The 24,786-nt window shown below is 42.1% G+C and overlaps 1 protein-coding gene across 6 annotated transcripts in view; it reads left to right on the top strand.

Annotated features, from left to right (window-relative positions):
• The window catches only part of Nr5a2 (nuclear receptor subfamily 5 group A member 2), a 130,953-nt gene that overhangs the window by 71,545 nt on the left and 34,622 nt on the right, over positions 1-24,786 (top strand). For all 6 annotated transcript variants that reach the window (XM_020186838.2, XM_020186837.2, XM_074048691.1 and 3 more), the window contains one exon: positions 8,509-8,656. In XM_020186838.2, the coding sequence (XP_020042427.1) occupies positions 8,509-8,656 (148 nt within the window). The remainder of the gene's footprint in view (positions 1-8,508; positions 8,657-24,786) is intronic.

Below are 24,786 nucleotides of genomic sequence, written 5' to 3'. Positions count from 1 at the left end.
CCATCACAAAACAGGGCTGGTGAATGGTTCAAGTGGTAGAGTGCCTGCCCAGCAAGGAAGACGGAACAGTCGGGGGGCGAGGCGGGGGATGAATATGGTACAAATACTGTGTACATGTGTATGTAAATGCAAAAATGATGCCTGTCAAATCTGTTCCAGGAATGGGAGGGAGTGGGTGAAAGGTAGTAGTGGAAGGGGTGAATTCAAGTATAATATATTTGATACATTATAAGAACCTTTATAAATGTCACAGTATTTTCTACCCAGCATAACAGTAAAGAAAAGAAAAAAGGGCTGGTGGAGTGGTTCAAGTGGTAGAGTGCCTGTCTAGCAAGGGTGAGGCCCTGAGTTCAAACCCCAGTACTGCCCCTCTCCCCGCAAAAACCCAAACAAAAAAATACCCCTGCAATTTATTAGAGCTCAAAGTGCTTTTCCTTGAAGAAAAGAAGGACAAATTAAAAAAAAAAAAAAAAACCAGTAGGAAGTGGGAATCGGCATGAATCCACAGATGTGTGCTGCGGCGTGACTCGTGGATTGTGGTGTTTAATTGGATGGTTGGTTTAACCTTATGGAGAAAATGACATTTGAGCAAGACTTAAAGGAAGAGAGACCTCCACGTAGACATCTGGAGAATGAGAGACCCCACTTAATGGTCTAAGTTCTCCTTTGTAGAATTTGGGCAAGTGCCTCTGGGTTTTTTACCCTCTGCCCTGCAGCTGATGGTTTAGTAAAGTCAAGTGCATGGAACACCATGATTCCTGTGTGCGCTTGGGTCATGCCTGTTCAGCGAACTGCAGCATCGGTGACTCTGGTCCTTAGGCACCGTGATCTTTTACATCCAGCCATAAATGTTTATATGCGTGAAACCTCAGCAGTGCATATTTGAAAATCAAAAGCCATCTCCACACCATTTGCTGTGTTATTAATAAATCACACTTTTCCAATCAAATTAAAGGCAAGCACTGTTTCAGAGTTTGTACAGACTGGATCAATCTGACCGTGTCTGTGGCTGCCTGGTCCCTGCTCTCTACATTTCTTGGGAGAAAGTGTTCTAGATAAGAAAATGGGCTTAGCTTTCAAATTTTTGTTTGCTGGTTTCACCAAGTGTGCCAAGCCTCTGGAGGAGATGTATCCATTTCTGAGTCCAGTCACTGGGTATGCCTCCCACCTCCCCTCCCAACCCCCCCCCAACCAGGAGCTGCGTTAGAAATACAAGACTCAGCTCACAAGTTAATTCCATTTCCTTCCCTTCAGAGTTTTAAGACCTGAAATGGGTTTGTACCGTTCCTTCCCTGCTCTTTAGAAATCTTCCTTATTTTCCGTTTCATTTTGATTTAAGTGCTGCTCCTGGGAAAGGTAATTGCTATTTAAAAAGTAGAGAAAGTGCCTTTCTTGTCTCTGATTTTTACAACCGAGAACAATCACAGAGCGAATAACGGTACAGCGTTTACTGTCAATTATCACCGCTTGGTATGTTGCGTCCGAATGGAAGGGGGGGGACAGCGTCTTTTCTCAAGCTCTTCCTGCAGTCGTAGTCTTCCTGCTTCCCCCCCCCCCCCGACCCTGAACATGAGCCAGAGGTCGATCAAAGCCCCTCCCTTGGGTTGCTCCACCAATCCAAGAGAATTGGGATTGGTGATTCTCATTTATGGCTACTATGAATGCAATCTTTATTTTCGATCATGAAATAAGCTAGACAAGGCATTTTAAACCTTTCTTTGGGCTTCATGCAGTTACAACAAATGAAAGCAGAAGTACTGTGACAGAGCTGGGCATAATGGTGCACATCTGTAATCCCAGCACTTGGGAGGCAGAGGAAGGAGGATCTTGAGTTCAAGGCCAGCTGGGGTTACGTAATTTGAACCTGTCTCAAAAAAACAAAAAACACACTCACAAAGTGCTTCGAGGAAGACTTTGCAAAGCACATAACCTCTTCACAGAATGAAAGAAAATGTCTATAGGGGGCAAGTTCTGGGGATCACACCCAGAGCCTCATGTATGCTAAGCGCACACACTGTACAGCTGAACTACATCCAGCCCCAGAAAGATATTTGATTGCAACATGACATTCACACAATGCTACACCAACTGCCATGCTGAATATGTTCAACCCATGATAAATGTGAAAGGACTGTACTAAACGGAACTCTTGTACCTCTTACCCAAAGGCTGAACTAAAATAACTAAGACCCAAAACCCACAGTAACCATCCCACCCCGGCTCCCTGTCTTGCTCGTCTCTTCTCCACCCTCCAGCCAACTCTCATGAGCCTAGGATTCCAACAGTAAGTCACTTTTCACTGCTATAACTGCTTCCTGGCCTGTACACTTGGGAGACAGTTGAAAATCCCCAAGTACAATTTTCTTGGAATGGTAAATACTTTACTGAATTCAAAGGACCAGGGAAATTAGGTTTTTGTCAAAGCCGCAAAAGTCACAAGAATAATAAATTATTTGGTGTACGTCAATCTTAAGAAGCTAATTAAAACAATGATTTTAAAAGGAAAGGAATATATTAAGTATAAAAAAACATAAAACAGTATTCTAGAGAAAAAGTGGTTGTGAAAAACAGGAATATATGGAAGTAACAAAAAAAAAAAAACCAGAAAAAAGAGACACAGTTCTTCTTAGATTTACATTCTAATAACAACTGACCCATAGGTAGTTTTTGTTTTGTTTTGTTTTGTTTTTTAAAACAGGGTCTCGACATGTAGCCCAGGCTGCCCTCAAACTTATGACCTCTGTCTCAGTCTCTCTCGTGTTGGGATTAGTCTGGCTAGAGTCTATTTGCATTATCAGTGCAGTTGTGTGGGTTTGTTGTGGAAATGGTGAGTGTGCATACAGGATTGTGTGTGTGTGTGTGTGTGTGTGTGTGTGTGTGTATACTCAGCCTAACAGATCAACCTGTTTTGTGTCCCCATTCCAAAAACGTAACCAGCTATGTCATTCTTGAGCAAGCCCTTTCAAGCTTCAGTCTCCTCACCTGTCCTGTGGCTATAATGATAGCCACAAGAGAGAATGGTTGCAAGGAAAAGTTCCATAAACCACTGATATAAAAACTCGAAGTCGTCAAAAATAGACAGATGGCTAGCATTTACGAAGCCAACTGTTCAATGCAGAAAACATTATCGTCCCCTTTTTGCAGATCAGGAACTGAGACAAAGGGAGATGAGGTACCTGATGCAAGGTGGCAAAACAAATATTGTTTGTTTTATTTTTATATTATTATTACTATCATGATCATTTGGTGGTACTGGGGTTCGAACCCAGGACCTCACAATTGGTAGACAGGTGCTCTATCTGAGCCACACCCCACCCCAACCCTTACTTATTTTTGAGACAGAGGTCTCACTATTTTGATCCTCCCACCTCAAGCCTCCCAATTAGCTGGGATTACAGGTGCCTGCCACTGTGCCCAGCTTAGAATTTGTATTCTTAACCAACACGCCATCTCACCTTTCTGTGTAGCTGACAGATGCTACAGAGCTCGCCTTCACACAGCTTTCTAATTTGGTCTTCATGTACGAGTTCAGTGCCCAGCAGCCTCTTGGGAACTTCCAAGAGCAGCGGATTCATTTCTCTTTATGGAAACTAACAACATGAGCTTTTTTATGTTCTTTTTTGTTGTGATAGTTTTCTCAGGGTGGAGGAGTGGTCTTATAAACACACTGCAATGGTAAATTTAAATTATTCGGAAGCAATTTTAATGTGCTTACCATATACTGTTATAAAATAATTTCAGCATTAAGAAAAAAGAAACAAGAAGAAGAAAAATATTCCTCATAATGGCACCACGACGAAACCTACTGTTTTTGTTAGAATTGTCTTCCAGTCTTTGGAAACCATATTTTTTATTGATTGATCAATTGATTGATTAGCAGTTCTAGGTTTGATCTCAGGTACCTATATTCTAAATAAGGAGATTTCCTACTTCTTTAAGTAAAAGTGTTGCCACAGAGACATAATTACCTCCTGCCATGGATTTGTGTGGGCTGTGAACTTGAAGACAAGAATAGAAGTCATAATGTTGCTATCATGGGGGAAAAAATTAAATCTTACATTATACTGACACAGCAGGCAACATGCACCTACAGACAGTTTGGTTGGCACTCAGCTCTAGGTGAGGAAGAAATGATTTTGCTTAGTAACAAATATTTCTGATCGCATGATAAGTGAAGGGAAATGAAAATGTGAGGGGTGTGACACCCCCCCCCCCGCCCTGCAGTGGTAGTGATAAGAGACGGAATTCCTCCATTCTATTCATGACACCCATGACCGCCCTTCCCATGGACTGTGCCCTGCGCGCTTTCACAAGTGAGGCCCTGGCACAGGCTCAGCTGTGATGCCAGAAGAGTTCCAGGAGGAGGTGGGAGGAGAAAGGGTAGGCATTCAACACTGGCTAGGTGACACAGCTTCTAGAAGGGAGCACTGCACCCTACAGCAAAGCCATGTGACCATCCTCTGCCTAGCAATCGGAGGCTGACATCAGGTCTTCATATGCTCCCAAAGGAGAACTGATGAGGAATTGCTGGATAAGCCTTCACCTGAACTCCACAGTGTTTTCTACCTCACAATTGCTCATGATAAATTCCCACATTCCTTGTACAGTTGTGAGCCACTGATGCCTGGCCGAGACTGAATTTTTAAAGTGAGGGATGTAGGTCGGTGGTAGATGCTTGTGAAGCCTAGGGTTTGATGGGAAGGGAAGAAAAGGAGAAAGGGAATGGAGGGAGAGAGGGAGGGTGGGAGGGAGAGAGGAAGAGAAAGATGAAGAGAATAGGAAACTGCTACTTGATGCTTGAAGAAAGAGAAGACAGATTTAAAACCCACACTTTTCTCTGGTGACCGGGGAGTTGGCTGGATTTCTCCATGGACTTGTGTCCTCTCCTGTCCAACCGGAGCTGGAGTGACTGAAATACACTGCAGGCACCTTCCAGGACGTCAGCCCGAGCACTGACGTGAGGGTCACGTGTTTCATGCCAGGTTTTTCACTTAGCTCTGGAGTTTGCTCTCATGTTTTAATGGTGTCTTTTCATCAGGTGTCTGTATCAGGGCACGGTAAATAACTATGAAGCAAAAAGGCAATAAAATTGATCAGTAATATTGGCAGTGTCGAATCAGTTCTCGAATTTATGACAGGAATTCTTTTGTACCCAGTAACCACACACACACCTGTGTCAATCAAGTACCAGGGCACTCTGACATGAGGTCAGACTTTAGTATTTGTATATTACAGCTAATTACCAGCTACTGTGATATTGTCCTAAGGGAAAGGACTGTCTTCTATCACTGTCATCATATTAAAATGACAGGCATCTTACAATACACCAATCATCAAAATCGCAGAGATTAGGACTAAAAGCTGTTTAGCTAAAATGGTTCCTACCTTTGTATGAGAGAAATTTATCAAAAGGGGATCTGGGTGCAGAGTATTTCTTCAATATGTCCCTGAATTTAATGGCATGACGATTACATGTAAGAGAGCAATAAATTAATTTTACTAAGTACATAAAAGACAAGGCCAGCTGCTTCCGAAATGAACACAGACTCTGCATTCAACAATGAAAATATAATTATGTTTGTAATGAAATGTAAGGAAGTTGCACTTCTGTGTGTTTCAGGAATAACTCACCCTTCCTCCCTTAGAGCAGTGCAGTCTGATAAATTATCCTTGAAAGAAATGTTTTCAGAGCCCACATTTAATAAGCATGTTTGAGCCTTCAAGTTAGCATGTAAATAAGTGTGTGACTATAAAGTTGTTGATATGCCAATTGGTTTCCTGAGAGCCACCTCACCAAAGGTCTCTCCCTAAATGTGCAATCCTATGGAGCAATTTGTAGATTCCTGTCTGCTAGAGCACACTACATTTTCAAATCTGGAATTCTATTATTTGAACTTATCCGTATACACTTATTGGAACTACGCACACATGAAATTTAATTAAACCCATCTTCATAGCAAGAAATCAATACCACAAAGTTGTGTTTTATTTGAAACAATTTTCCTAGTTTTGGACTTAAGTAATTTTTTTTATAGAAATGTATTTTGTATGCATTAAGCTACAGCCATACTGCATTCAATTGGTTCCAAACTTAAATTAGCAGTATTGGTCCAACCCTGATTATTTCTTAATAATTCCAGAAGTGGAAGCACCCGCTTGTCATCGTCTGGCTTCACTGCCCATCTAACAGTGAGGGCACCAAGGGAGAGATATGTTGTCTAGCTTATGACACCCTTTCATTGTAAGGGGCAGCCGTGGCCCACTGCCACATCACTGGGCCGGCCTGCTGTCATTCACTCATCTACTGGGTCACTGTAGAGTTTCTGTTATAGGTTTAGCATCCCTTATCCAAAATGCTGGAACCATGTGTTTCTAATTCAATTTTTTAAAATTTTGGAATATTTGTATATACATGATGAGTTATCTTGGGCCCGAAACCCATGTCTAAGCATGAAATTAATTTATATTTCATATAAACCATATACAACACAGCCTGAAGATTACTTTGTAGGATACTTTCAGTGTACCTGTATTTTTTTGTTTGTTTGTTTCCTGAGGTCATGTGAGGAAGCTATTTCCACTGTGGCGCTGTGTTGGCAGACAAAAAGGTTTTGTTTGGGGACATTTCAGATCTCTGGATTAGGGATGTTCAGCCTATATTTCTACCTGAGGTAGCAGGTGAACAGGCAGGTTTTAAATAATTCAGAGCTCAGACACCACTTTTGAGTAAGGGCTTCCTTGAAGTACAAAGTTCCCTGTGAGGACTGGCAGAGGCGGAGCTGAGCATCTCTTTCCATGTATGGCCAGTGCTCCCCCCAGGGCCCTGCAGTGCCCCCCAGCTCAGTCCATCTTCTGTCCTGGGTGCAGGTTACCTGTGCACTGACCCTTTCTTTCCCATGTTCTGAAATAGCATTCCAGGAGCTCTTAGAACACTTGCTGTCTAAATTCAGTAGGCAGATGCCAGCCTGGGCATGGCTACAGAGCAGGACACAGAGGCTCTCAGAGCCCGGTGCCCGAGCTTTCTTATGACACGTTAATGGTGGCTTTTTCATGCATAGTTGACTTTCTCTAAACTGATTGACACCTTGTGGGGGGGGGTCTGTCTTTCCACTAACTCACAATTTTTCTCCCTCTTGAAAAAAGGTTTCTATACACCCACTATTCTCTAGTTAAAGCCGAAAATTCAACTCATCATATTTACAAAATAAAAAAAATCTATTCTGCCTTGTTTTTAATTGCAAATTCTTCTCCAGGGACCAGTTCTCCTGCTTAGGAGGCATCCAGTGCCTTCTCCTAGAGAAGCAAGCGCAGTCAATTATGGTAATGAAATGTCAATAAGTATGAAAATTTAATAAGTCTGCACTGGGTGAGTGGCAGATGAGGACTTGCCTCCCAGACAAACCTGCTGTTGCAGCAAATATTAAATGCACCTGAAAGAGCGACTGCTTGCACGAGCGCTCCCCAGCAAAGCAAGGCTGGGGTTGCCAGCCACCCAACACAGCGGCCGTGCTGGTTCTGCGACTGACAGCTCTCCAACATCTTAACTTCTTATATGTCCCCGTAACCTTAGGTTATTTTTTTTTTTCAGTACACAGGGAAATAAGCCTTTTGTTTTTCCAGATCAAGGAATTATTCTTGTTATAAATAAGGTCATTGCTGTCTTTAGAGAGAGATGAATTATACTGATGGAAACCAATTTATTTATTTAATTTGTTTATTTTTTTTCTTTGGGAGGGGTTGGAAGTACAGGGTTTGAACTCAGGGCCTCGTGCTTGTAAGGCGAGCACTATACCACCTGAGCCCCTCCTCCAGCCCTTGGGATCTAATGTAATCCCTTGAAAGTAGTGGTTTCATGGCATCACTAAGAAAAACAGTACCTGAAGGCCATGCGTAGTGGCACACACGTGTAATGCCAACACTCTGGAGGATTCTGAGCTCAGAGCCAGCCTGGGCTACGTAGCAGACCCCACCTCCAGGAAGGAAGGAAGGAAGGAGATACAATACTTTAAATTTGATTCATTCATCATTCACAAGCATGCAATTTTGAGTCAGGATGATATTAAAATGTACTCTCATAATACAAATAGAAATATGTCTCCACCTTTATTTCCCTCGTACACTAGCTCATGTCATTGTGTACATACAGAATGATCTCCTTGACTGTGGACAGTGTATTTTTCTTTCAACTTGTCCCTGAGAGTTAAAAATATTTACCTTATGTGACAATGTTATTCTATAACAGAAAGAATATATATATAGAGAGAGAGAGAGAGAAAATTTAGGCAATTGAGATCTATTTCTTACAAAGCTTATCAACCCTGGTAGATTTATCAGCATAATTGTGGCACATTTTACAACAGAGCAGGTTTCAAAGCTGTTGCAAGGGAAAAGTTGCCTCTGCTAGCGGTCTGTATATGGCAACCTGATTTTGTCCACAATTCTCAGTAGTCTCAACTGGAGCATGTAGTTCTGGTTCCAGTCATGTAACGACTGTGTTCTGTGTTGCAGGTGGACTATTCTCTCATAGTGTCCCAAGCTGGCGCCACCCTCAACAACCTCATGAGTCACGCGCAGGAGCTAGTGGCAAAACTTCGCTCCCTGCAGTTTGATCAACGAGAGTTTGTGTGTCTGAAGTTCTTGGTGCTCTTTAGTTTAGGTAAGAAAATCTTTCCTCATACTAATATGACCTAAATCATGCCAAGCATGGACTGTCTTGATGCCACTGTATTTTTACTCTGCTGAGATAATGCCTTTCCTTTTAAATCACAAAATCTTCAAACACAAGTGTGTTTTTGTACTACCCGTATTTGTTATCCTTATCCCTTCCAATTGAGAAGTTACTCACTTGGAGTACTGGGTTTTCTTCCATGACTGACTAGTAAACAACCACGCGATAAAGTTATGGCAGAGGTTTACAGAGGTGGGGCAGGAACGGTGCATGGTGCAAATCATAGCCGTCTTCCTGCCACAGGTCATTTCTACGTGTGCCTTTTGCTTCAGCTCGTTACCTACTGTTGCTTTTGTTCTTCTAAAATGTGGGTCGTAATTAAAAGCCTCTTTGTAAATTTTCTATCCAGATTAACTAGAGAATGTCTGCCTCCAGATGTGCCAGCATGCAAGTCTGGAGGGTGGCAGGTGTCAAGGGGAAGGATGGTTCGTCAGCAAAGCCTTGGGGAAAAAGATAACTAAGCAAGACAGATTATCTAAATCAAGGTTCCCCTGGATTCCCAGCTGAGAAAAATCACCACTCCTTGGAATAAAAAAAGGATTAAGGAGATGGATTTTTATTGACTTCAAAGAAACAGATTTTTCTGCCTGTCCCTTACTTGATTTCTGTGTTTTGTTGGCTTAATAAAGCCAACTTAAATAAACTTTTTGCCAAGTCCATTTATTTCACGTTGGCAGACAGCTGAGGGAGGTAGCTTCCCTTGAATGAAAAAAAAAAAAAGCAGAAGTTGGGTTTACCAGCACATGTTTTTTCTTTAGTCTTTAGTTAAAGATAGTTGTGAATTCATATCCCAAGAAATAAAACAATAAACTGCAAAGTAAAACAGATGTGTCTGCTCGCCAAATTGGGCACTTTAGTTTTAAAATTCCTCTTGACAGCACTGCACAACTGTTGCTAATAAAGAAATAGTTTGAAGTAATTGAAGCAGAGTTAATTTTTCTCATATAGTGCACATTTTAAATAAAACAGCATTTTTATGTTTTGGAAAGTGTGATAAATATAGCAAAAAAAAGATGTCACTGAAAATGTAAAACGACAAGAGAATTCTGTAGTTGGAGTGTTCAAAGGTTTACCATGTCAAGACTGGATCCTGTGTGGTTTCTGTACTCACCACAGCAATCAGAAAAGCTCCACTCAAATAAGTCTGCATCTGTCACCCAAGAACTGTTTTTACAGAGTCAAGGGTGAGATAGCACAGGCAAGCAACCTCACAAATTACTCAGGTTTATGACAAGAGCTTAGTACATTTGATCAGTAGTTAAATGGAAAATGCAGTTCTGTATGTGTAAGCAGTCTTGCAGAATCTTAAAGATCAAATATTTAGAAGGCGTCGTCTCACATGAATGGTATTCTGAATTTGTGGAAGGACCATATTACATTGGAAGCTCTGCATATTCCCCAAGACCTGTATTTCATTTTCATCACTTTTATCTTGCCTTTCTCATTTTTCAAATTATTTTTTCTCTGCCAATTTCTCAGGAAGGGGGGCGCAAGGAATGGATCTGAAATAATTTCAACTTTTGATCCTTGCAAGTTATCTTCGTGAACAACTGTGTTTACCACACTCTTGTTTAATGAGTGTGTTGACTGTTTCAGCAACACAGGATAGTGAATAGCTAGCCTAAATGTGATTAAAACTGTGTCTACTGGTTGGTTAAGGAAGAAAGGAAATGTGGCTTTTAGATTCCAGTAAATGGAGCTGGGGCCAAGAGTTCATTTCTAAAGAAGGAGGGAAGAAAGTAATTGGCAATAAAATTCAGGTGGTTTCCACTTTATGAGCGAAAACCTTTCTTTTCCACAGAAACAATAGGTAATCAATCTTTTTTTTCATTTCAACTTTATTGAGTTCTGACATGCCCCCAAACACTTTTGTTTTATCAATGATCAAGTCAACTTTTCTAAACTGGAGTCCAACTTCTAAGCCATGTCTCGGTGTCACAAACCCTCATGGGTCTTGAGTCTCCTGACTCTGAATCAAATAGGTTCTGATCCCAGGCCAGCCTAGGCTCCTCACCTCCTGAAGAGAAGTGAGGAGTTTATGAACTGGTCAGGGCTGTGTGGGGAGAGGGTTGCAGCAGGGTTCTTATGTAAGAGATGAAACTAGCTTTTCCAGATAGATTTGGTGAGAAAGGTAAGGTAAAATCCACATATTCTAAGCCAAAAGAAGGACCAATGCAGCAGTTCAATGGCAAGAGACAACAGGATGAGCTGGGGGAGCAGTTTGTAGTGAAAATGGCCTGGGGGAAGCAGCAGTCAGGGTTGGAGAAGCAGGGGACAAACTGGCCTCAGATACTTGCAAGAAATCCTCAGCACACTGTCTGTGTGTCAGGCCCTGAGCTGGGCACTGGGGATACAGTGCAGCAAAAGCAGGTGCCACAGAGCTCACTGTGTAGGCACCTGGGAGTCACAGCAGAACCTCAGATTCAGGTGAGCTGGGTAGTGCAGGTTAACTTGCCTTTCTCCAGCAATGTGGAGAGAGTTGGTTTTGATACTTCATGGGAATGGCAACGAGATGAGGCATGATATAAACTGATAGGGGCCAGTGACAGGTTACAAACCACAGGATGTGACAGTTGAAAAGGAGAAGCCTAGAATGAGACTCAGGCTTCTGGGTGTTTAGCTAGAATAGAAAAATCTGTAGGAACTACATCTGATCTACTAAGTCATAGCAGTTCCAGGGACAGCCACCCCCTCCCCATACACACATGTCATTCCAACTGGTGCTGATCGCTGATTCCACAAAAAGCTACATGATGGGACCCAAATCAAAAGCACATTTCACTAAGAATCTTCCGCTGTGTGTGATGTCTGATATTGACCCCTCAGACTGAACCCATGAGCAGGCATCAATTGGTAAAGTTGGTCAGAAAAGGAACTAAAACTTTAAAAAATGTCCTGCTTGCTTTCTCTCTGTAGATTATATGACAGGCCCTGGAGACTCAACTTCTGCTGTTGGAAAATGTTCTTTGAGTCCTGTTAAATTGCTTAAATATGAGGATATAATTTCCACCCATTGATGACTTGGCAGAAAAGGAGATAATCTAACTAAGTTGGGCAGTTAAAATTGATGACCCAAGATCCAAAAGATAAACATCTACACAAAAACAAGCATGACCGTACTCAAACTCATATGTAGGACATGTTTGTGACAGTGGGACTACTCTGTGGAAGTAAGAGGGACAGGATCATTATGTGATGATAGAGCCTCAGTAATATCATAAAACATAACATCTGTGAAGAGAGGCTATAAGGATGTGGATTGAAAGCTGTTGAAAAATGGGGGAGGGAGGTTAAGGGGAAAGGGAGAGCAATCGAAGGGGTTGAACAGACCCAAGTAAGGCCCACCCACAGTGGGCATACATTGAGACACCCCTTTGAACATCAACTTAAATATTAATAATGAAAACCAGGACTGTAACATAGGTACAGTGTGGGGGGACTAGTGGAAGGGGGAAGGGTGAGTGGGAGAGATGAAGGTGACAATATATGGTCGATGGACTTCATACACCTATATGAAATAGGACAAAGAAACCTCTTGCAATTGCTTTAAGTGTGGTGGGGAGGGGTTGGGGGAGAAACGATGGGGGGCAGCGTAAATAATGTACAATGTAAGTCTAATCGGAATTGTCACTATGAATCCCCCCTGTATAACAAATATATCCTAATAAAAAAATTGATGGCCCAAGAGAAACCAAAATAAAAATTTTAATGTTTATTTATTAGTTTGTACTCCCAACTGCTTCTAACAAGGAATCAAAGTGACAGATGAAATTTGCTCTCTGTCAACCATCAATGTAGAAATAAATTCTTGAGAAGAAGCAGTGCAGGTTATAATGATCCCAGTATCGTTGTGGACCCAATTTAGACAAGTAAAATTCCCATAGACTGAATTCTCCTGAAGACAGAGTCAGAACGGGGAAGGTTTTTAACTGCAGCATTCTGAATAATGTGTCATCCATGATCAAGGCTGTCAGGAGTACGGATGTGGAATAAGCACTCAAAGCAAAAAGCAACTACAGGGTGCGACAGCTAAAAAGGACAAGTGCAGAATGACTCCGGTTTCTGGGCGTTTCGCTAGAACAGAAAAATCTGCAAGAATAGTAGTCAATCAGCTGAGTCAGAATTCATCAGTTCTGCCCTGGATATTTTCCTCTCCTTGAGACTCAGTGGCTAGATGCTGCTGGACTCTCATTATACCCCAAGTGGCAAAAGGAAAAACTCAAAATATACTACATCCTGATTCCCTAAAAAGTGTCCCTGATTTGATGATTTGGTGTAAATTATCCTATTCTAGGATCAGCCCCGCCCCCTTTTTTTGTGACAGTAAAATTGGATCCAGAGCCCAGACTCACTAGGGAAGCACTGTCTACCATTAGAGCTGCACCCCAGCCTCCTAAGCAGACAATATTTCTGAAAGTACTTTTGATATTTAGCTGCGTTATATCCATTGTGGTTCTCTGTGAGGGGATGCCCCCCTTGTAAAAAGTGGCTAGTATTTGTTTCCAGCCTCTGTAAGTTGAGATTCTTAGTCCACTGAAAAGGGACTGTTGCTCAGTGTCCATCACCGGTGGAAATTCTCCTTTAAGTATTCTCTGTTGGCCAGGTACAGAAAGCTCACTGATAAAATGCATGAACACATGGACTTATTAGTTTCAAACTTAAGAAAAGCTTTATCAAAGGGTACTAAGAAGTTAGTTTAGCCAAAAATTATGTCTCGAATACAGGTTAGTTTTCTGAGACTAGGTTTCAAAATGCTCCCTAACAGTAGCTCCTCAAAATTATTTCTGCCATCAGTTGACATTCTCCCGGTTCGAATAGAAAATGTTTACTTCTAGCCTTTGGAATAGCTACTTGAGAAAGACTCGAAAGAATATTGCTGGTTCAAACCAGGTGATCCATGCATGCACCTCTGTTGCCAGCAAAGGCATGAGCAGACACTTGCAGTCCTTGCTCAGTAAGAGAAGCTGAGAATGTCACACAATTCCTCCCTGGCGTGATACGGAATCCTGTATTCAGTAAGATTGATGGAGTAGTTCTTTGCTTCATACCAAATGTCCAAGGTTTGGACGTAGCGTTGATTTTCCATTCTGCGACTCAAGTAGGATTCCTCCTCACACAGGCAAACGCCCCAAAGTGGGTTGTGGTTGTCTTGGGGATTGGTGACTCGAAATCTGTTTGCTATCAGATGGCTTCAACTAACTTCCTCCTGAGCCCTCTCCACGGAGCGTCACCAGTGGTGCAAAGGGCATGAAGAGTCACACTCAGGGCAGAATTGTTGCTTCATCCCTGGTCCAGTTCTGCAGTTTCCGAACCACAGTTCCTTTATCTTGAAGGAGCTGAGCTGTTGTCTTAAATACAACCAAGACCCAAGACTTTGCTGTAAGATTCCAAAATAAGGAGCATTTGTATGACTTAATCAACATGTTGGAAGGGATTCAAAATGACCTTAACATGTTGAAAGACCTTTAAAATCATAATTGGGAAGAAAAACTGTGGTATTTTACGGCAGACCACAACATTTTTCACCTTGTCTGAGGTGGCTCCTTTAAACTAGCCAAGTCTAGCGCTAGACAAAGGGGAGCTGTGTGGCAAAGCACAGATCTTTTATCTACCAATTTAATAGACTAGAAGATCTGTGTACACAGAATATGTTTTGTTCCTTATATACAACCTGATGGTTATGGGTTCTTAATAAATATTTATTTCTTTCATGAAAGAAAGTATGCTTTTCCTCCCAACTTCTTGGTTAAATAAATGTAATGGGAAATGGACAAATAGTAAAAATATATAAGAGTAATTTTAAAAAAATACAGGCACAATATTTGAAGAAAGAGAGGCTTGAAATAGATCCTATGAAGAAGTATTCGAGAATCTGGCATCTTTTATTTTAGAAAGTAAAGGTACATGTCTTCATGTTATGGAGAGCGTTATTTAGGAGAAAGGGAACTACATAGAGACCTTTTCCTTGATGAAGAAAATAACAAACTGACTTGATTACTGGTGGCCAGCATTTAGGCTCCATTTCAAACTGTGGCACTGGGGGTGTTAGATACCAAAATGACGCACAGAATGAAGTGGTGCCAGGAATCCTTCAGTAGGTAATAATAAAATAACTTCATGTGAGTAAAAATTTTAAAACCAAGTTTCTCCCTTATAGGGGGAAGGGACCTAAGAGAACATCTCCCTCTGTTTTTGTAGGTGAGCAAACAAAACTAGAGATTTACCCCCAATTCTAGCCTCGGAGTGAGTTCTGGAGCCAGTAACACCAAATGTTAGTCATTGCTCCTAACGCAGCATATCTCCACTTCAGACACACTTGAGCTCATCATCAATATCTTAAAAGTACATTCACTAAGACATCTTGTGTCCGCACAAAATGACGTGGGGAATTAGGGCAGTCATCTGAAGGATGCTCTTGGGTAAAAGCAGGTTTCCAGTCTTTGGGGAGTACACTAAGTCGTCATTCCTCAGTATCCTGGGTGGGGAATGGGTCCAGCGACAGCTCAACTCCCTTCAGAGCCACAAATCTGAGGACACTCAGGTCCCTTCTATAAAACAGCATAGCATTTGCACATAGCCTAGGCAATCCTGCAGTGTATTAGTCATGTCTAGAGTCCTTAAAATCTTTGATGCAGTGTAAATTATTTGTAAGTAGTTGTTATACTGAATTGTTTAGGGAGTAATAGTATTAGGATTTTTTATTATTTATCTTTTAGGTGGCACTGGGGTCTGAACTCAGGGCCCCACACTTACTTAGGCAGGCACTCCACTACCATTTATGGAATAATGATAAGAAAAGTCTGTGTGTTCAATACAGAGGCAAATTCTTTTTTGCAGGTACCCAGTGGTATGGAGGGTTGACTGTAATTATATAGCTTTGATTTCCTTTGGTTTCTAAATATTACAAGTTTTTGTTGTTTTTTATCTCTGTGTGAACTTTGGGTTCCATAGCATGAGTGAGCTTACAGAATGCATTTGTCTGAAAGCTTTGTGCCTCCCTATCCAAAGATTTTTTTTTTGTAGCTTCTTTTTCCTGCTTAGGTTTGGGCCTTCTCTTTGGGCCATTCAGAAGACATTTGGAAAGCTAAGTGATCATACCTTCAAATTACTCATATACCTATTTTGCATCTATTTTCATTCTTTGAACAAAACCAACTTGATGGTCATTCTCTCCCTCTGTCATTGGCTATTAAAACCCTATAGCAAAAAAAAACGTGGAGCCTAAGGTCTTGCTAAGAGTCAGGTGGCTGAGGCTCCCTGGATGGTGGAACACGGGGAGATAGGCACGTTTGTAAGTTTTCTATTCGGATAGAGCCTTCCACCTCCTGAAGGATTTTTTTTTTTTTTCATTTTTCTTTTATTATTCATATGTGCATACAAGGCTTGGTTTATTTCTCCCCCCTGCCCCCACCCCCTCCCTTACCACCCACTCCACCCCCTCCCGCTCCCCCCCCTCAATACCCAGTAGAAACTATTTTGCCCTTATCTCTAATTTTGTTGTAGAGAGAGTATAAGCAATAATAGGAAGGAACAAGGGGTTTTGCTGGTTGAGATAAGGATAGCTATACAGGGCATTGACTCACATTGATTTCCTGTGCGTGGGTGTTACCTTCTAGGTTAATTCTTTTTAATCTAACCTTTTCTCTAGTTCCTGGTCCCCTTTTCCTATTGGCCTCAGTTGCTTTAAGGTATCTGCTTTAGTTTCTCTGCATTAAGGGCAACAAATGCTAGCTAGTTTTTTAGGTGTCTTACCTATCCTCACCCCTCCCTTGTGTGCTCTAGCTTTTATCATGTGCTCATAGTCCAATCCCCTTGTTGTGTTTGCCCTTGATCTAATGTCCACATATGAGGGAGAACATACGATTTTTGGTCTTTTGAGCCAGGCTAACCTCACTCAGAATGATGTTCTCCAATTCCATCCATTTACCAGCGAATGATAACATTTCGTTCTTCTTCATGGCTGCATAAAATTCCATTGTGTATAGATACCACATTTTCTTAATCCATTCGTCAGTGGTGGGGCATCTTGGCTGTTTCCATAACTTGGCTATTGTGAATAGTGCCGCAATAAACATGGATGTGCAGGTGCCTCTGGAGTAACAGTCTTTTGGGTATATCCCCAAGAGTGGTATTGCTGGATCAAATGGTAGATCGATGTCCAGCTTTTTAAGTAGCCTCCAAATTTTTTTCCAGAGTGGTTGTACTAGTCTACATTCCCACCAACAGTGTAAGAGGGTTCCTTTTTCCCCGCATCCTCGCCAACACCTGTTGTTGGTGGTATTGCTGATGATGGCTATTCTAACAGGGGTGAGGTGGAATCTTAGTGTGGTTTTAATTTGCATTTCCTTTATTGCTAGAGATGGTGAGCATTTTTTCATGTGTTTTCTGGCCATTTGAATTTCTTCTTTTGAGAAAGTTCTGTTTAGTTCACATGCCCATTTCTTTATTGGTTCATTAGTTTTGGGAGAATTTAGTTTTTTAAGTTCCCTGTATATTCTGGTTATCAGTCCTTTGTCTGATGTATAGTTGGCAAATATTTTCTCCCACTCTGTGGGTGTTCTCTTCAGTTTAGAGACCATTTCTTTTGATGAACAGAAGCTTTTTAGTTTTATGAGGTCCCATTTATCTATGCTATCTCTTAGTTGCTGTGCTGCTGGGGTTTCATTCTCCTGAAGGATTTGGCTGCAGCTCTGCTCACCCGTCTGCTGTTGACATTGGTGATCATGAATACAATTGCACCACACTTACTCGCTGACTAATGTCATGACTTTGCCTTTGGGGTAAGGAAATGTATTTGCACTGGTTGGTTTTCCGATTGTCTTTAGTTTCTGATATGATAAGTGCATTTTCCTTTCTGAATTTTGTCCAGTAATTCTTCCACTTTAACACTAAGTAAAGACCTAGTGTGTGGCTTGTTTTCCCTTTACCTCAGTGTACCATCCATCCCCTGGCTTTTGATGGCAGAAGCTGGTGATTTCCACAGAGCATCTGGTAAAGCAGAAGTGCCACTTAGAGACTGGCTTCACGTGCCCAAGCCAGTATGGGCCTCAGTGCATAGCTTAAGAAGGCAGATGCTGGGTATGGTGGTGCATGCCTCTAATCCCAGCTACTGGGGGATGAGGGGTGAAGATAGGAGTACTGAGTTTTGAGGTCAGCCTGGGCGCAAGTTTGATTGAGACCCTACCTAAAAAGCAAACTAGAAGCAAAAGTTCTGGGAGCATGGGTCAAGTGGTAGAGCACTTGCAAACGCCAGGTTCTGAGTTCAATCAAGCCACAGTATGGGAACTCCCATTACTGTTGGGAATATGTATTTCATTTGAAAAGTGAAAGCTTTAAAGTAGGCAAAGAGTCGCAACTTTTTTTTGGCGGGGGGGGGATGGGGATAGGATCTCACTATGTAGCCCAGTTTGGCCCTGTTTTGTACTTGAAGTCCTCCTGCCTCAGCTTCCAGAGTGCTGGGGCTATAGGTGTACAGGCCAACTACAGAGCAATCGCTAATCTCTCATCTCACGTAACAAGAGACAGAAATTGTCAACTTGCAGAAATTGTCAACTCAATCATTCGTGTGGCACACACAAGGTTCCTGCGTTAACACCACCACGGCTGTCACTCGAAGCCCCTTCCTGCTTGCCTGTAGTATTTGTCTTGAAGGAGGACCCTCTCCCTTTTGCTTGATAGGAAAGACAATCATAAAGCCACCAGGCCTGTGTTCTGCTATAACGAGCAGCTCCCTTCAGGAGCTGGCCAGACCTGGGAAGGACACCTAAATTGTGCTGTATTGAATGTAAGCTGGTGGCTTAAGCTGTGATTTCCATGGGCTAATCCATACCTAAGTATCAACAAGGCACTGGAGTGTAACTCATGAGGAGAGGGTGTGCTTTCTGCCCCTCTTTGGCTAGGAGCTCCCCAGGGGGGCGTATGGACCCACAATTGGACTTTTGGTGCTTTGAAATCTAGACATGGCTTTAAGGAAGGCTACACCAGGGGTTAGAAGCCTCTCAGAAGACTCTCCTCAATTTCCTGGGTTTGTGCAGGATTTTGTTTGTTTCCTTGTTTTTTCTGTCAAGCCAGTTGTCGTCCTTGTGAAGGAAAGCATCAGAAACAAAGGAAAGAAGGAATCACCCCTTTGCCTTCTTTCTTCTTATCACATTATTGTTGTACGGGGTACACTGTGACATTACAAAACCCTCTCCATCATTCTCCTTTATCCTGCCTTTCTCCTCCCCCCATTCCTGGAATGACTCCCCCTCTGCATTTTCCCACATCAAATCCAGTTCATAAAAGAGGCTTCCAACTCCAACATAGAGACTTGATCACAGGGATTGAACTGTGTTTGCAGTGCAATTTACCTGTAAATCCAAGAAGGGACACCAGTGTACCTATCCTATGCTAGCAAGCAAATGTAGAAAGCCAGGTAAGAGTCCGTCCTCATTCCATAGCTGACATCTCTGCTTCAGATGTGCTTCAGACACTGCCAGAGGTTGTGGCTCAAGCGGTAGAGCTTCTGCCTTGTGAGCGCAGGGCCCTGAGTTCAAATCTGTGCCCCCCACCTCCAGAAAAAGAAATGGTTCAGAGGGATTGGAAACTATTTTTATTTCTGCCTCACAATGTGTGGATGAACATGAAAGTTATTCTGAAACAAACATGCCAGTCAGCATGACTTAAAATTCTTCCTACAAGAAACTAATAAAAGGTGTTCCCATTATCTGATAATTATCCTTCCTGAGGCCGGGCAAAGTTGGCTTTATCGAAGCCTCCCTCTAAACGTGATCACAGAGTCACTCACACATCCACCAGGGCTCACTACCTGCAGTCTGAGTGCTGTATATTCACTTCACATCTTTGCCCAAGTGCATTGGTTAAATTGTTCCTCGTGAAGTCAGATAAGCAAAGAAATGTCCCAGGGTTCAGTGTCCCATTAGCATGCAGTGTTGGCTTTTACCTTTCCCTATGTGATATCCTAATTTAGAACAACCCTCGCTGGACCCTTGTCAAATAGCCACATGTGTCTTCATACCAATGCTTGCTGATGTGTCTGCAGCCAGGGCAATGCTAGCAAATGAGCATTCCCGAAAATTTATGTAATCATTTGAAATTCAGAAAGGATTGATTAGCATTCAGGAAATGCCACAGCTCAATATTTACACCGTAGAGATTTGGCCGAAGCAAATAATGCCACATAAAGTTGATGCTTGTCTTAATTAAATGCAGTGTAATAGGTGCTGTGTGGATCTTTCTTTCAGTGAGCAAAGCAGTTTAGCAATGACCAGATATAATTCATTTTGGAGTTCTAAGTTTGAACTTAATCAATATACATTTACAGCCGTGGAAGAAGTGCTTATCATTTGTTATCTGTCAGCACAAGAATATAACTGCCTAAATAGCATTTATTTAAGCATATTCCTGTGAAGCTTATGCCTAAAATACTTATCATATCTTAGTTGTTAATACTAATATTGTCATTTTCCTAACTACTGCTATTTAGTGAGATGGTTTTTTTTCAGAGATTGGCCACGCAGGTGAGACTTAGGAAATGAAGTGACAGTGCCCTTTGCTCTGGTTGACATTTCTGCCTGTTTTAACCATGTCAACTGCTGTGTTAGAATCTCAGAATGAAGCATCTATCTGAGCTCTGTGCTGAAGGGGTCAGCTCAAAGCTAAAAATCAGTGAACTCTGGACACCCCAGCACCTGGGGTGTATTCTAGAATGGAGGGGACCAGTGACTTACCTGAGCCATTTGTTAAACCTCTGTGCTAGTTTACTGATAGAATCTGATGAGGGCAATCTTGGATTCTGCCTGTGTTTGGTTAAGAGGATTAAATTCCAAGCAGACAGATCCAATCCAGGTAATAAGAACAAATGTAAAAGTAAGAGGTCTTTCATAATTTTAAAAGAGTGAATTCCATAATATACATTGAACAACTATGCAATGTGAGACCATTGCATTAGTCAGTGTACAAGCTGACAGCATACAACCTTTCCACAGGGAGAAAATTCTTCACTATGCTGCAGAACTTCGTATCAGACCCTGGGGACACTGTTCTGAATAATGCACAGTGTCCCATAGCAAATTGTCAAAACTTGGGTGCCACCAGCAATGCTGAATGCACCATTTGTCTTCTTTGCTGTTCCTTCTTTCTACCAAACCAGTGCATCCCCCTCCCATCCACCGACCCCTCCCCCCCCCCACACACATACATACGTACTACTCCCTTCAATCATGTTTGATCGGCCAGAAGGCCTTCATCAACCCTCAGGTTCCAAATCTGGCTGCTGTGAGGCATGGGAAGGGGCCACCTCCAGGAGCCTCCTCAGGAACCCCCACTCCTAACACCCACCCTGAACTCCCCAGATTTTGAGCAGCAAGTTCTTCCTTAGGCCTGGACAGACAGCATTCTGGCACATTCACCAAAAAAGACCCTGCATCATAACCTACAAAATGCCTCAGCCAAATGCCTTCCACTTCTGAAACTGAGGTTAACAGAAGTCAGGGCACTTGGACACGAGGCAGAGTTAGAAGTCTTTGGACCCCACGTGCAGGAAAGGTGCACAGATATGGATTTCAATAATTACGAAAGTAGTGCTTTGTTATTTTCAAAAGTAAACCTGGATATTTCTTCTCCTCCTCCTCCTCCTCCTCCTCCCCCTCCTCCCCCTTCTCCTCCTTTCTTCTTCTTCCTTTCTTCTTTCTTCTTCTTCCTTCTTCCTCCTCCTCCTCCTCTTCCTCCTTCTTCTTCTTCTTCTTTCTTCTTCTCTTCTTCTTTTTTTTTTTTTTTTGTCTGTATGGAGTTTTGACTTCACTCTTGCTAGACCAGAGCTCTACCACTTGAGCCATACCTCTGACCCTATTTTGTGATTTATTTTTTTCAAGACATCAAACTCTTTGTCCAGGCTGGCTTTGAACTGAGATCCTCCTGATCTCTGCCTCCCAAATCCTAGGATTTCAGGTGTTAACCACTGGTGCCTATACACCTAGATATTTCTTGATTGCCTTCTTAAATTATATCTAGAGATTTCATCATTTTGATGGGTAAAAGTGATTTCCCAGAAAAGAGCAGAATGCACACAACATTGTATTACATTGGGACTCAACCGTGGGTGCTGTAAGCCGGGTACCTCAGTCGTTAGAAGACACCGTCTCTCTGAAGTCATGGAGCTCAGAGCATTCCATAAAGGTCAGTGTCACCTGAGTGACAAGGCTGAGCTCAAACCTGTACGGTTCTGCCTGATGCCCAGAGGAAATGACCACATTTTACTTGTATCATTTTGTCCTATCTTGGTTATGCATGTTAGCATTGATAGCACATCTGTTCATCCTAAGACAGAATAATTATTATAGTAGTATTACTAACATCTATGAAGATGGCAGTGTAGGTATCAAACCCAGGACCTTGCATATGCAAGGCAAGCACCATACCACTGAGTGAGTCTGCAGCCCTACACAGACCTTTTTTTAAGTAAAGATTTTTTTTTTCATTTTGCAAATTGTAGCAAAAATCTACATAACATGAAATTTAACCATTTTAGCCATTTTAAAGTGTATAATTAACTACACACACGGTTCTGTAGCTATCATCACTGGCCAGCTCCAGAACTTCCTTCAACTAACAGAGTCAAAACTTGTACCCACAAAAGTGTACCTAACACCCCACTTCTTCCTCCTTCCAGCTTCTTCAGCCACCATTCCATTTCTGTGTAGAGCTTCTTATTTGGGAAGTACTCTGTATTAAATGCTGGGTGGCACACAGAGCATGCCTGCCTAATGTCCCATCTCATCTCACAGGCTGAGAGATGCCATGGTCCAAGCCAGGTTCATGGACTCCAGGCCTGTTGCCATCACTGTACCACACAGTGGGGAAAGTCTTACGCTTTGGACCTGAAAGGAGTGAGGGAATGTTGGCAGCCTAATGGTTACAGCTGCAGGCTTGATTCACACTCTTGCTCTTCTCTGTGCTAGGGAATTTACAGCACCTCTGTTTCCCCATCTCTAAAATCGTGGCAATAGTGATCTACCTAAAGCTTTGCTGTGCAGATTAAACGTAATAATAACTATGAAGCAAGTGGTCCCAAAAAATTCGTACTCAGAGCTTCTGTTTTTACAACAGTGAGAGTCACCCAAATGAAGGCTACTTATTGGGAAATGAGTAGCCTTCTCAGAATGGTTGGTATACAGACTATGCAAAGCTCTTTCTCACATCAGCATAACTCAGTGCCAGCCCCTAGCCTACAATCTTCCATCTACTCACCAAACACTCCATTATTACCTTGGATATTTTGAAATTTGTCACAGGAGGTAAGCTCCCATCATTATTTTCTTTTATTTTATGTACCACACATCCCTAAATCAAAACCAAAGTCAAATGATCAAGTCTGATGAACTTACGTGTGTTGTGTGGTGTACGTATATATTGGTGGTGGTGGTGGGAATTGAATCCAGGGCCTTGCATATGCTAGGCAACCTCTCTACCACTGAGCTACTTCCTAGATGACGAATTCTGACAGAGGGGACTGGCTGCCTCACCTGTTCCTGGAGAGGGCTCGTGCCAGGAAACTTTAACTTGCGGCCTTTCAATTTTCTAGAAAAGCAAATGTTCTGTATTGAACTTGAATTTCCTTAAAAGGTTATCTTTCTAATTTAGACATGCCAATACCTACTTTCTAGATCCAGTGGTTAAATAGAAATTTCTGTCTCAAACATGAGAAGTTGACAGAGTTCACAAACAGAAGCCTGTTATCTTTGGGGAACTAAAATCCTAGACGGCTTACTCTTTTCAATGGACTTTTTGGAATTTGAGAATTCAAACCTCTTTGAATTTATAACTCTTTGTTATAAATGTGTTCTTAAGCAAAGTGTGGATGATCCAAAATGGCATACTGCCCTATTAATACTAATAGTTTATAGGAGCAAACAATAGTGTCACCTTTTTCTCTTCCTCATTTTGGTAGTCTTGGAATAGTAAGTCTGAATCTAGAGTCTGAATAATGAGTAGAGATCAACGCGTAAACTTTGCATGTTTTAGAATATTTTCATGGTTCAAAGATGTGGACTTTGGAGTCAGGGGCCTGGGTCTTACCACCTAGATGCAGAGTTGATGTGGCTGATGGCAGCTGTGTCCCCCTTAAAAACACTGTGCGAGTCCTTGGGAGTGTCAGCTTCCTGAGCTATAAAAGGTGGTGTTTGTATGAGGCTCATCCTTCACATCTCAGTTCAAAATTGCATTCTCTGAGAAGCCTCATACACGTTTCTTCCTCTGCATCCTGGTTAATTCTACACAAACCTGACTAATCATATTATTTTGTTTTTTAATCTGTTTATCAGTATTTGTCAGTTGTAAGGGGGTTTTATTTTGACATTTCCCTATATGCCTACAGTGTACCCATTTTCCCTCTTCCCCCTCCTTCTTCTTAAAACGACTTTAAGAACTTTCAATTTCCCATATTCATACATGTACTGAAAATACACCCACCACATTCGCCCTCCTTTATCCTCTTCAGTCACTCCCTCCCTCAATCTTATTATTTGTGATTGTTTTGTATGTTTCACAACTGGAATGGCAGCTTTATTTTCCTTCTGTATCCCTAGCAATTAGCATCATGCCTGGACTGTGGTTCACACACAAAAGCAACACCTGCTCAGCTAGCGTGTTCAGAGTATGCGTACTGTTACCCAAGAGCAGGGCCCCTCCAATGTGTTGTTCCTAATCCTCACAGCAAGCAGCTGTGAGTAGTCATTCATATTTTACTGTCTTTCCCTGAGAGCTTCAAAATGAAACGACTACCCCAGAACACCTTGCAACAAAGTAGGTGGGATTTGCTCAGACACCAAAGTCTAGATTTTCCCCACAAGTCTCACTGCTCTTCTGGTTAGACATGTATGTAACGCACAGACCTTCTACAAATGTCTGTCACTTATGATGGTCACCCTTTCTAAGTAGGCCAGCCAGGAGTCTGGAGGAATCTCATCCTTCTAGGTCTTCCTTAAAGTAGAACTGCTGAGTACCACCCTACTTTGTACAGGCCCACAATTCCCCTCTCTGACGTCCTGCTCAAGAGCAGG

Source organism: Castor canadensis, chromosome 11 (assembly GCF_047511655.1).
Source record: "Castor canadensis chromosome 11, mCasCan1.hap1v2, whole genome shotgun sequence".
Taxonomy (NCBI): Eukaryota; Metazoa; Chordata; class Mammalia; order Rodentia; family Castoridae; genus Castor; species Castor canadensis.
Note: the sequence above shows the minus strand (reverse complement) of the source record. Positions and strands in the feature narration are given on the sequence as shown.